General features: G+C 42.2%; 1 protein-coding gene across 13 annotated transcripts in view; it reads left to right on the forward strand.

The window, feature by feature from the left end:
• Positions 1-14137, forward strand: part of LOC122563474 (proto-oncogene tyrosine-protein kinase Yrk-like) — a 346505-nt gene that overhangs the window by 217002 nt on the left and 115366 nt on the right. For 3 of the 13 annotated variants that reach the window (XM_043717230.2, XM_087976673.1, XM_087976681.1), the window contains exon 1: positions 5450-5718. The exons of 8 other annotated variants lie outside the window; for them this stretch is intronic. In XM_043717230.2, the coding sequence (XP_043573165.1) occupies positions 5676-5718 (43 nt within the window). In that variant the 5' untranslated portion in view covers positions 5450-5675. Of the gene's footprint in view, positions 1-5449; positions 5719-7345; positions 7450-9142; positions 9165-14137 lie in introns of those variants that run through there. 2 more of the 13 variants (XM_043717231.2, XM_043717236.2) reach the window with 2 other exon arrangements.

Consider the following 14137-nt stretch of genomic DNA (forward strand, 5'->3'; position numbering starts at 1 on the left):
TCCAGCTAAAGACTTGTGGGCTAGCACAATCATGACTGAAAACTTTGGAATTAATTGAGTAAAATTTCTATTCTTCTGAATCCAGATTTTTTTTCCCTTAGAAAAGATGGGAGGGAGGAACTTACTGATCTTAATTCTAACTAGTTCAAAAGCTTTACACTGAAGTCAAACTTCTTCAATACTAGAATACCCGAAGATTCTTTTTGTAGGATGAATACTGAAGAATCATAGAATGATTTCAGCACAGAAGGCCACAATTCAACCCTCTATGACTTACTGGTCCCACTATACCCCAACTACAATTTTGTTGTTTTTTTTGTGCTTATCCAATTCCCTTTGAAAACCACAACAAAACATGCCTTCATCACACTCTCTCAAGCCGTAGATTTTCAGATTGTAAAACATTTGTTCCTCATTTTGCCTTTGATTCTTCCATAACCACCTTTAATTATTGGTCTCTTGTCCTGCACCATTCAAAGGGGAATGGATTCTCTCCATCTGCACTGTCTGGACCCCTCATGATTTTGAGTGTTTCCTTCAAATCTCCAACAGAACAGTCTTCCCTTCTCCAATCTATAAATAAAACTCAAGTCCTTCTTCATAAGAACCTGCTTTAATAGAGTTAGTAAAGTAAAAATCAGAGAGCTCCATACCGGTTGAATGCAATGAGAAAGACATTGTTTGTCCTTACTGTCATGGTTATTAAAATCATTGTCCCCTTGTCACAGAATCACAGACTCATTAAGAAGCAGAAGAAACCCCCTCATGCCTAGACCAGTTCCAGCCTGACTCTGTTACTTTGTATCAATCTCCTGTTTTTTCCCCGTACCCTGATATATCATTTCTAGCCGAATAATTATCCAATACCCATTTGATTATCTCAATTGAACCTGCCTCCACAATATTTCCAGGCAGTATATTCCATACCGTAGCTACACCATAGAAACCATAGAAATAATACAGCCCAGAAAGGAGCCATTCGTCCATCTTGTCCATGCTGACCCAAAGACACACAGATGCCTTTTCTAATCCCATCTGCCAGCTCATAGCCCTGCAGCTTACAGCATTGAAGGTGCATCTCCAGGTACTTTTTATAAGAGTTTTTAGGATCTCTGCTTCACCAACACGGACAACGAATTCCAGACTCTCACAACCCTCTGTGTGAAAAGAATTTTCCTCATGTCCCTCTTATTATTCTGCCACTTTGCTTGAATCCCTGGTTTTTGAACTCTCTGTCAACGGAAACTGGTTCCTCCTGTCTGCTCTGTCTCTACCCTCACCATTTTGTATACCTCAACCATGTCACCCCTCAGCTATCTCTGTTTCAAGGAAAACAACTCCAACTTCTCCAATCTCTCTTCTTGGCTGCAATTCTCCAGCACTGGCACATTCTAGTAAATCTTCTCTGCGCCCTATCACCCAGCTGTGGCCTCACTAGTGTTTTATACAGTTTGGAGAAAGTGAGGGCTGCAGATGTTGGAGATCAGAGCTGAAAAATGTGTTGCTGGAAAAGCGCAGCAGGTCAGGCAGCATCCAAGGAGCAGGAGAATCGACGTTTCGGGCATAAGCCCTTCTTCAAGAATCCTGAAAAAGGGCTTATGCCTTTTATACAGTTTCACCATTATATCCATTGTAATATCACCATCACTTAATTTGCTCACTTTAAATTGATGTCCTGTCGTGTGAGCAGGAACAACTTCTCCTGATCTAATCCATCCCACTGAGCATATTGCAAACCTTGATCAAATCTCCTCTCAGCCTCCTTCTCACCAGGGAGAACTGTGCCAACGTTTTCAATCTATCCTCAGAACAGAAACATTTCTTTCCTGGAGCCATTGTAGTAAATCATTTCTGCACTCTCTCCATTGCATTTACATCTTTCCTATAATGTGGCACCCAGAACTACTCAAAATGCTCCAGCTGAGGTCCAACATGTGTCTCATACAAGTTCAACATCACCTCCTTGCTCTTATATTCTCTGCCCCTATTTTTGTTTATTTATTCATGGGATGAGCACTTCTCTGGCTGGGCCAGCAATTATTGCCCATACCCAATTACCCAGAGGGCAGTTGAGAGTCAACCACATTGCTGTGGGTCTGGAGTCACATGTAGGCCATACCAGGTAAGAATGACAGTTTCCTTCCCTGAAGGACCTTAGTTAGCTCGATGTTTTTGTTTGACGATCGGTAGTGGTTTCATGGTCATTATTAGACTCTTAATTCCAGATATTTATTAAATTCAAATTTCACCTTCTGCTGTGACGGGATTTGAACCCAGGTCCTCAAAATATTACCTGGATTAATAGTTTAGTAATAATATCACTGGGCCATCACCTCCCCTTGATAAAGCTGATAAACGTTGTAAGTTTTATTAATTGCTCTCTATCTGTCCTGACATTTTCAATGATCTGTGCTGCCAACTTTCATAATCTGGTTCAATGTCCTTCCCCCTAACATCTCTCACTCTCTGTCTGTCACTCCCTCTCTCTAATCATGTGTAACAGTAGGAGGGTGAGTCTGCCACTGCAGAACAGAGAAAGCAGTCTGCTCGTCTTTCTACTTGGGGTTTGCGATGTGTTACTGTGAAACCTGGAGCTAATGAAGAGTTCCAAATATTAAACATGAAAATAATGAGATCAGTGTCACTTGATCACTGTTAGTTGTCAATTTTGTTTTTAAAAAATAAGCTAAATATGATTTTAAAAATCGGTCAAAAACAAAAGCTGGTTAGCTAATTGTCAGTTAAACAAGATCTCTCTGCACCCTGTGGATATGACAGGATAAAGGTGAGGTGAGTGGTAGTTTACTAGCTTGGCTTTGACACCTCCTCATTGCTTCTGTGAAAGTGGGACTCAAATGAAATGAACATCAAAGATTGGAGAAACCTGACAGCACAGCTCGCAGAATAAAATTACAGAGGGGACAGCTGGGTTCCCCAATAGGGGGAGTAAATAAATCAAGAGGACATCAGGGAAAATCCTGGTGGGGTCTCTGTACTGTGGCGAGACTGTGGAAACGCCAGCTTGTATCAAGTCTATTGTGCAGTGCACCTGCCAAGTGGCTAATGACCAAAAATAACTCTGTCCTGGTGGAAAATGTGTTTTTTGAAAACAATTGGTCATTTATCCTAAAGAAAATGCAAGGGCTAGCTAATAGGCAGTGTCAACAAACTGCATAAAAACAGGATAAGATTCAAAGTGAAATGGAATAGACTGCACTGGAACGTTAATGACAAAGGTAAAAACTAGGTAAAAACACCCCCACTCCCACCCTCCTCTCATTTATCTCTCCACCCTTCAGGCTCTCTGCCTGTATTTCTGATGAAGGGCTTTTGCCTGAAACGCCAATTTTACTGCTCCTCGGATGCTGCCTGAACTGCTGTGCTTTTCCAGCACCACTCTAATCTAGAGACATTAATGACAAAGTCCTGTCCAAGAAAGGAGAGCCGCAAGACAGTCCATTCAAACATGGCAAATATTTTGAAGTGTTGTTTTCATATGCAGAATATAACAGTGTTGGCAACATATTGCAATACAACATGATAGTGAAAGATAGAGATTCAGCAAGGGATTCAGCAAACACACTGTCAATGATATGCGCACCGAAAGTTGCAACTTTGATGCAGGTTTTAGAACATCAGGCAATACTTTAGCTTAAAACAAAGTCAGCTCCTAAAATACTCAACGTTGTGGTGACATGAATGTGCACTGTTGAGATCTTATATTAACCTGAAGCTTGATGATCGAAGGACATTTATAGAATTAAGCTGAGAGCTGGGCTAAGCTCATTTTCATTACTTGTGCGGTTGACATTAGTTGCACAGTGCTGTGAGTTGGATTTATAACCTGATCTTTGTGAAATTCCTTTCTATCATATGTGATCACGAAGTTAACTGGAAGAGTTGTGGTGATACTTTTTCTTTAGTAAAAGCAGTGAAAAATTATTCTGTAAATTTCTACACCGTAGACATTATTTCAGGGAGCATTCTGAGTAGAGGTAAGGTTGCTGTAGTCTTACAGGACCATGGGGCTGCTGTCTCATCAGAGAGAGATGATTGATGGTGGTTTAACCTGAGGGTCACCATATTCAGGTGATGGGTGATATTGAGAAGGGAAGTCCTTCATGGTAACTTCAGCCAATGTAGGAATTGAACCCCGCACTGTTAGCATTACTCATTAACAAACCAGCCATTCAACCAACTGAGTGAACCAACTCCCATTTATCCTGAGTAGTTTGTGGAGTTGATGAAATATAGTGCTTCCTTTTGTTTGTAGATATAGGCACAGCTATGCATTCATATTTCTACACTTAATCGTACACTTCAACACACAATATTTAAATACTTTATTCTGAATGAAATTCACCTTGAGTCTCAAAGGTAGAAAAACACTGCTGTAAATATTTGAGGTGGCAGCAGCCAAAGAACATTTTAAGTGAGGTTCATTTTAAAGTCTGTGTTTGGCATTTTCTTATGTCATGCAAATATCAGCTGTTGAAGGGCGCCATTCATCCAGCTTTAGATGGAAGGTTTGAATTTTTGAGTAGGTCACCCAGAATTTACAATCAGGCCCTATTTTCTTAATCTGAATCCTTGTCTATCACGTACAGTTTCGCACGTTGTAAGGTTAAAAAAAACATACTTAGATACTTCAGTGAGCACTTATCCAATCTTTGCCAATGCAGTACTGGAATGTGTCAATTCTGTCCAATTGAGAATCAGTGTTTAACTTTGAAGACACAAGGGTCAAATAAATCTGGATATATTTATTTAGAGAAAAGTATTCAGAGGTCATGTGCATAACAGAATTTGAAGCTTAGAACTTTTGTGCATGTGAATTAAGTGACAAACTTAGACTTAATTGGTTTAATAAAGGAGTAATCACAGAACCAAGGAGAGGAAGGCCATATTGTCAATAAGGCCAAGCAGATACGATGTGAAAGGGAGACGTACTGGGTTTCTCCCACATTCTTGTTACTGTTCCAAAGTAGGAAATAAGTCTTTCCACTTCTTTATCTGAACATGATTTTTTTTATGCCGTTATTTAATATTTGTTTGGTTCTGGGCCCTGAAACATAAATGCACAAACAATAAAAGTCATTTGGGAAATGATGTGCATCATTTTACGTGAGCACAACTGATTGTGTAATTTGTTAAAATCAGGAAACTGCCTTCATTACAGACAATAGGGTTGCTGCAGGCAACCTTGTGTCCCTGACCCCAAGCAGACTGGACTGTGGCTGAATCTCTTCCTGCATGTCCATTTGGGACTGGGAGCCCAGTTAACCTCAACCAGCATACCTCCCTACTGCCCCCCTTCACACCACCCCCCCTCCAGCATAAAGCCAGGCTCCCCTTCCTGTCCAGAATGTGCTGAACAGCAGGATTCAACAAACCAGCAAGTGCAGCTGTTTCCTGGTTAGAGCTCAAAATCACTTAATTCTCAGAACTGCGTGGAAGGCTTCTTTCTGTATTGTATATGATCTCATAACAGCAACACACCATCTTCCTTCCTAACATTTTCCAAAGTGCAGAAGTTCTCAGATCACTGTGTGGATTGAAAGTTGAAAGGCACATTTTAATTTGGAGGAATATGAATGTGTATAGGGCATTTCCAATGGTCTACATAGATCTGGCTTTCCAGTAACTATTCAGTAACCTGTCTGGGACAGATAGAAATGTGCTGGGGTACTAATGAATTAACGGTCAGCTGTGTGTTCGGTAAGTAGGTTTAACTTTCTTGTTGTTGTCAATTCCCAGAAGAATCCGCAATTAATTTGTTCTAATCTCAGAGATTTCTAGCTTGTTAAAAACTATTTCCAACAATGTAAAACCATAGTGGAATCAGTATTGTTAATGAACAAAAGCTATTGATCATGATAAAGTTCAATTTGACTGCAATTTTTTTTAATCTAAGAACACTTTCAAACCTTCTAAAAACATTTCTGTAAGGTTGTATAGAATGATATGCTCTTCCCTCATTCTAACAGACCTTTGCACTATAGGTGAGAATAAAGTGAGAGTGTGACTGGAATCTCAATCAGTTGTGCACACATTGATTCAGCATGTTCTGTTAATTTTAATATTAAACTGAACTGGGCGGCATGGGCTAGTTGGGCTGAAGAGCTTGTTTTCATGCTGTAGACCTTTGTGGCTTGGTATAGTTTCTTGTGCTGGCAGGGGCTTGTATCTGAATATTTTCTTTACACTACCATCTGGATGGGTATACGAATAGGAAGGGTTTGGAGGGATATGGGCCGGGTGCTGGCAGGTGGGACTAGATTGGGTTGGGATATCTGGTTGACATGGGCAGGTTGGACTGAAGGGTCTGTTTCCATGCTGTGTGACTCTATGACTACCAGTGAGAGGATGTGTGGATGTTTGTAGAGTCACTAGTTATAGACTTCTTTTGTACATACTGCTATCACATCTAATAAGACTCATCAACATTTTCTTAATTTTGCCTGTAAATTTTTAATTTCCACAAGGGAATGAAAAGAGAAGAAGAGAAAAGAATTCATTAAACTGTTTCCAAATTTTTCTTTATATCTAGATTGAATTATTTACCTATTCCTTCAATGGTTTCTTGACCTTTTTGTTTCTTGCTTTCCATGATAGAGTTTCTCTGCTTCTCTTCCTCTCCCATCCCCTCCACTCTTTATCATTTTTCCTTTCACTGTCCAGATCTCCTTTTCCCTGAATAGAGTAAAACAATTCTCAGAGACACATTGGACCCACCGGGAAGTGTGGTTTTTTTTTTACAAGTCGAGAAATTGCTGGATAAGTGACAAAACAAAATCAAAACTCACAGCAATTTGTGTTAGACGAAGGCTACACTATGAGCTGAGTTACCAGTTGTAGTGTTTGACCAAACCTGCAAAGCCTTCCCAGCCTTCCTCAGGTCTCTCCATGAGCATTGTGAGATTGCTGCATTTACAGCCTTAGTACAATTGATATTGCTCTGACCATTCAGGAGTTGGTGTACGGGCACATAGTGATACCTGGACCTGGCATAACCCTTCTCCTCAGAGAGCCACAGAGGAAGGAACAAAACAGTGGAACTTCGCTTCTACAAACAGGGAATTTTACCTGAAAGACTTTGCTTTAATTTTAAATTTAAATGAAAGTAAAACTTCCTTTTCCCTCACTTTATGAGGAATCTTGTGCTGCTCCCAAGAGTGGGAAGCAAGAAGGACATAAGATCAAAATTCAGAATCCTGTCGATGTGGTGAACTTCTGTAAGTTCTCAGGATGTTAAAGGCTGGCCCTTTCACTTGCACTCACATCACATGTTTGCGCATTAAAAGTTCACTAGAAATAAGTTCCCCCTTGCTTGTTAAGTTCTGTGCAAGCAAGCATTGTGTCCTTTCAGATTCACGTCTGCATTCAGAGGCGTTCAGCAGGCAAGATAGTCAGCTTCCAGCTTCTGTGTGAGTAACCACAGCTTCTTTGGTGAGTTTGCATTTTATCCAGTGTGGTGGCTGAGATGGGATATCAGTAGTTATAAGCTGGAGGGTCATGCAGGATGACTGAGAGAAGGCGAGGACTGCAGAGGCTGAGATCACAGTCGAAGAGGGTGGTGCTGGAAGAGCACAGCCAGTCAGGCAGCCTCTGAGGAGCAGGAGAGTTGACGCTTCAAGCATAAGCTCTTCATCAAGAAAAGATGACTGAGGCAGGAGGACGGAGTTTAATGGGCATGGGTGAATGACACTGGTTAAGGTTGAAAGTTTCACTGGCCAAGGGTGAAAGGATCAGTGGTAAAGGATATGGATGTGAGTTGTGCTCCAACAGATGGGAGGGGTTTCTCAGCAGGAATGGTGTGTCTTGTGCCTAAAGGGAGAGGTTGATGGTGTCAACAGTAGGCTCATGAGGGTTAAATTGAAGACACTGGATAGTGACAGTGGCACAGGGGTGAGATATGGGGTGGGGGGTAGGAAATAGGAGAAAGGTGAGATATGGAGGGGTAGGATATGGGAGAATGGTGGGATATGGTAAGGTGGAAGTTTCAAGGTTGTAAGCGGGAAGTGGATCATTTCTGTGGGGAGGTCTGTAATGGTGAAAGAACAACTGACTTCAAAAGTGGGAGGCCAGAGAGTCTGAGTGGGAATGGGCATGTAATAACTTTCAATCCAAGAGTCTTATCTCTCTCTTCTTCCCTCTGAAGGTTAACTTAGTTCTGTCAGTCTTTCTCTGTCAGATTTTGAAGTGCCAGAACAGTAAGTTCCTCATTTTACTGGGTTGCCTGGGAAACCATGTGCATCCAAAGTCTTTCTCCTGAGGAGAGTACGTCAGCATGTACTAATTTTGTAGCAAAGTTTTGTAACAGAGCAGGAAGCAGAAGGTCCCTGGTCAACTCCTTGGGACTCCTTCTTGTTAACACAGAAGACAGAAAGGCCAAGGAAAAAAAATCAATCTTAACACTTTAACGGGCGGCATGGTGGCTCAGTGGTTAGCACTGCTGCCTCACAGCACCAGGGTCCCAGGTTCGATTCCAGCCTTGGGTGACTATCTGTGTGGAGTTTGCACATTCTCCCCATGTCTGTGTGGGTGTGCTCTGGTTTCCTCCCACAATCCAAAGGTGTGCAGGTCAGGTGAATTGGCCATGCTAAATTGCCCATAGTGTTAGGTGCATTAGTCAGGAGTAAATGTAGGGGAATGGGTCTGGGTGGGTTGCTCTTTGGAGGATTGGTGTGGACTTGTTGGGCCGAAGGGCCTGTTTCCACACTGTAGGGGATCTAATCTAATCACCTCAAAGGAAAAATTGAAGAAAAAATTGTCAAATAGAAAATCAGCTACAGGCTGCTCAAACAGCAATCTCTCTGCAGCTTGGGATTACTGCAGTAGACACTTGTTTTAGAGAAGTTAAGAACACATTGTCATTTATTTTTCTAAAACTTGGTTGTTTTTTTAAAATCTTCTGCTGTCCTATTCCTTATGGAGAAAATATGTCTCAGTTTGTGAACATGGTGTACAGGCAAGTAACTCATTAACTCTTGTTGAGAATTCGGATACATCAATTGAACTGTATACGAAGAAATGACGTCAGTGAACAGAATGTAAAATTGTGTAACTCTGTTTCTTCAAACATCTGTCTCGGAATCAATGGAGTCAGCTTATACCGCCTCCGAACCAGAGCCGTTTCCTAGCTTCTGGTGTCAACGGAAACAGTGAGTCCTGGGCTTTTTTCCTCAACTTAACTGTGTTGGGTGTGGCTGCACTGTCAGGAAAACCAAATTGCACGTTCTCCCCGTGTCAGCATGGGTTTCCTCCTGCTTTTCTGGTTTCCTCCCACAGTCAAAAAATGTACGGCTTAGGTGGATTGGCCGTGCTAAATTACTCATGATGTGCATGCTAAGTGGGCTAGCCGTGGGAAATGCAGGGATAGGGTAGGTTGGTCTGAGTAGAATGCTGTTCAGAGGGTTGGTATGGGCTCATAGCCTGATTCCACACTGGAAGGATTCTATCATGCTATGAATATTCTTCTTCTACAAAGTGCCTTGGGATGTTTCATCAGGATGTTTCATTAAAGGTGCTACATGAATGGAAATTGTTGTTCCCACTACATGTGACGCGATCATTCTTTTTGTTGGCACTGAGCTCACTGTCTAGAAAGAATACCCAACCCATTGATGGACCCACGGTGAATGAAGTGAGGCTTAGCAGTGATGTGACTGCATCCTTGCTTGCAAAAGAACATTTACTGAGTTTTTGAAGTTCTGCTAAAAAGGCAGATACATGAACAGGAACATCCTTCTGTGAGTAGTGAATCTCTGAAAGCTTACAGGGGTAAAAGGCAGGGAAGTGGAGTGGAGGATTATTAAACCAGCCGTGATCTCATTGACTGACAGAGCAGACTTGATGGGCTGAATGGCCTACTCCTACATCTTATGATCAAGACATTTTCTGGAATATTAATTTTGTAAAATCAGCAAAAGCTTTGTGGCTCTGAGCTGTAACCATTGAGTGAATGCAACTAATTACATAGTGCACAAACTATATTTAACATCGTATCTCAATGATGTAGGGTAAGGGAGTGAAATAAGAGAATGGTGCAACTATAGAACAATTCTTTCTGAAAAACAAGAATGCTCAGCTCTAACGAAGTGTCATCTGGACTCGAAACATTAGGTTGCTCTCTCTTCACGGATGCTGCCTGATCCGCTGTGATCTCCAGCATTTGTTGTTTCCTGTACAGATTCCAGTATCTGCAGGAATTTGCTCAAACAATTCTTTCTGACTAATTCTCCACAAAATTTAATCTCATTCTCCTGCTTGTACTTCAGACCTTTTGAAGATTTTTAAATGATCCAATTCTCTTCTGATGTGAATTACCATAGGCTCGGCTGCAGATGTGCCTGTGAAGTAGAGAATGTTGCATTCAAATCAATTCCTGTGTACAAATATTTTCTCGCCTCACATTTTTATTGTTTTTCTGATTATGTAAAGGGCCTGTTCACCCTTCAGTCAGTGTTTGAGATGCAATTCATCCCATGCCCACTCAGTTTGGACAGCCAGTACACTTCCTGTATTGAAGTTTTAATGGAATTGATGTGTTCATGGTAATGAAATAAGTTGTTGAATGTAAATTGTATTGCAAAAAAGTAAACTATTGGTTGAAAATTGTTGCTTAAATTTATGTTTTGTACCTGACTTTACCTGAGCTGTGGGAGTGTGGAAATGGATTGCCTCATTCTAGAATTCCCTCCCAATGCCCCCCATCCTCACACCTCACATTCTTCCTTATAAAATATTCCTTCAAACTCAGCTGTTTGACCAATCTCTTAATTGTCTGGCCAGTTAATATTTGCTGTGTGTGGCTCCATGATGGTCTTTTATGATGGTCTTCTTGGGATGTTTTAGTACAAACAGAGGTGCTAAATAAAGGAAGCTTCTTGTTGTTGTATCACTCCAGCTGCATCATTGCAGTGTTTCATTGGATGATCAGTGTCAGTCTGTTTACCTATGGGCACCATATTTGCAGGGACACTGTAGCTGAGAACTCTTCTTACCTTCTCATTCCTTGTTTTGTGGCTTTATTCTCTTCCCAGTCACAAGGCTCCACATGCCTCAGAAATGCCATTTCACATGGCGAGGTCAATGAGCATTACAGCACTCTAGACAGGAGGTGGCAATGGAGCAGATGGTGCATTGATTCGGCCCCAGCACCACAGCCTCATGGCACTGAATCAATGCCAAAAAACACCAGATATTACACAGAGGAAGAGACTGAGTGAGTTCAGATTATACTCCTCAGGCAGGCAAAAGGAGACTCGAGTGAGGTATTTAAAACCACAAAGGGTTGAGATACAGCCATTAAAAATAAATGGTTTCCAGTGGTTGGAATGTCAAAAACAAGATGGAACATATCTCTGGTGCTTTGTAAAAGGCCTGAGCTGATGTGAGGTTTCCTAAGCAGTGAATGGTTGAAAGGATGGGGCAGTGAATATGAATTCAGAAGGGAATTAATGAATATTTGAAAGAGATGAATATTTCAGGGACATGGCAAAAGAGCAAAAGAGGGATTAAGTGGATTACTTTTTGAAATAATCCATGCAGATTCGTGTGCAAAATTGCCCCCTTCTGTCCTATACTAATTCCCCGATTATGTAAAATGTGACATCTTCTCCAGATTTGTTGTCCAGCTGCTAATTCTCCAATATTTGATACTGGAGTCCATCGCTGATGTAGGTGGTTAGACACTAGATTTGGTCGATATCAGCAGAGTGATGCTTGAACAATAGGAGGATGAGGACCACTAGTCAGCTCCTGTTAGCTCTGGGGAAAGTTGCTGTTTGTGTGTCTTGAGGGGCATTACCTGAATCTTCATACCCCAGGATGGAATCTGGAGGGTCTCACTGGAAAGCTGGTGAGAGACCAGAACTTTCTTTTTATAAAAGCCTAACAGAGCTGGAGCTAATCATTAGAAACATCGGAAATAGGGGCAAGAGTAGGCCATTCGATCCTTCAGGGCTGCACCACCATTCAATATGATCATGGCTGACCATCCAATCTCAGTATCCCACTCCCACTTTCACCCCATACCCCTTGATCCCTTTAGCAGCAAAGGCCACATCCAACTCCCTCTTGAATATATCTAATGAACTGGCCCCAACACTTCCTGTGGGAGAGAAGCCCATAGGTTCATGACTTTCTGGGTGAAGACATTTTTCCTCATCTCAGTCCTGAATAGCTTATCCCTTATTCTCAGACTGTGACCCCTAGTTCTGGACTTCCCCAACATCGGGAACATACTTACTGCATCTAACCTGCCCAATCAGTTTTGGAGCTACAATCCTAGCTGTTTTGTTATGTGTATAGTGGATTTTTTCACCTTTTAGCTTTTTTGTTTGGAAGCCTCCGTGCTTCCAGCTCTCTGTAAGACATCTGTATTCCCCAGTGGAGCTGGGCAGTCGCAAGCCATATCATTCCCAAAACTACACCGAGCAGGCCAAGAGGAATTGTGGAACTCATGGGTTTATACTCAGCATCTGTGTGCAGCTAATGTCAATAGTACAGGTTCATTTACATCCTCTGAATCCTTGATTATTGTGGCATTGTGATGATTGAACTATTCCTTGCAAGTCCTATACCTGAGTTTCCAATTCTTCTCCAAACAGATGTAGTTCTTCTACAACACATGGGCTAACATCTCATTATATCACTGTACTACTGCTGTCACTCATGCAACAAGAATAAGGATAATAAGGATAAAACAAGGGCCCTGATGTTTGCGAGGTGGAAGCAAGAGGCACATGCCAATGGTTGGAAAACTGTGAAATGCTGGGAAGACAGAGAACTTGCCAAGTTTAGCAGGTGAACCTTACTGGAACTTTGTTAAAATCTGCTTCCTGCATGGGAACCAGCTGGAGTGAGAGACTGCTGCCCAGCAGCAAGGTCCATTGGATAAGGCAGTAATCTTAGTTCCAGCAGGCAGGAGCTGGGGAAAGGGCACATCAGAATACAGGGAGAAATTACTCTGGAGCTGTGGGAGGAAATCAGTAGCAGGAGCAAGAGGAAGGTCAAAGGAAGAGAGGGATCACAGGGGAAGAAATTTGTGGGAAAGAGAGATGGTGGGTAAGAAATTGTGGCAGGAAGATGGATGAGACTACTTAGACCAAAAAACTGAGGTAGTGCTAGGGGAATCATGGAATCCCTCAGAGTGGAAAGAGGCCATTCGGCCTGTCAAGTCCACACATGCTCCAAAGAGCATCCCAACCAGACTCACTCCACCGCACTATTCCTGTTACCCTGCTTTTACCATGGCTAATCCACCTAACCTACACATCACGGGACACTACAGGGCAATTTTAGCTTGAGCAATCCACTGAAATCGCACATTGTTGGACTTTGGGAGGTAATTGCAGCACCTGGAGGAAACTCATGCAGACACAGAGAGAGCATGTAAACTCCACACAGACAGTTGCCCGATATGGAATCGAACCCATGTCCCTGTGCTGTAAGACCGCAATGCTAACTACTGTCCCACCATGCCTCTTGTAGGTACCATTTTTGCTCCTCTAGGCCAACAAGCAGTGCTGTAAAATTGTCTTGGTGGACAATCGAACAATTCACTGGATGGGGAGGCTCAACAAATATCCTCATCCTCAATGATGGAAGAGTCCAGCAAATCAGTGTAAAAGATAAGGCTGAAGTATTCGCAGCAATCTTCAGCCAGAAGTGTCAACTGGATAGTCCATCTCGGCCTCCTCCAGTCGTCCCCAGCATCACAGAGACCAGTCTTCAGCCAATTCGATAAACTCCACGTGATACCAAAAATATTGGCGGCACTGGATACTGCAAAGGCAATGGGTCCTGATAACATTCAGGCAATAGTACTGAAGACTTGTGCTGCAGAACATGCCACTCCCCTAGCCAAGCTGTTCTAGTACAGTTACAACACTGGCATCCACCTGACAATGTGGAAAATTGCCCAGGTATGTCCCGTGTACAAAAAGCAGGAGACAAATCAACCCAGCCCTATCAATCTACTGTCGATCATCAGTAAAATGATGGAAGGTGTCATCAACTGTGCTATCAGGCATCACCTGCTCAGCGATAACCTGCTCAGAGTGTAATTGATCACATAAATTGAGGGAGTAATGTCTGAAGTTGCCTTTTCATAGTGTTCTGTTTGTAGTAC

This window comes from Chiloscyllium plagiosum, unplaced genomic scaffold, assembly GCF_037043375.1.
Source record: "Chiloscyllium plagiosum isolate Xiang-an unplaced genomic scaffold, Cpla_swu_hap1 HiC_scaffold_30, whole genome shotgun sequence".
Lineage (NCBI taxonomy): Eukaryota > Metazoa > Chordata > Chondrichthyes > Orectolobiformes > Hemiscylliidae > Chiloscyllium > Chiloscyllium plagiosum.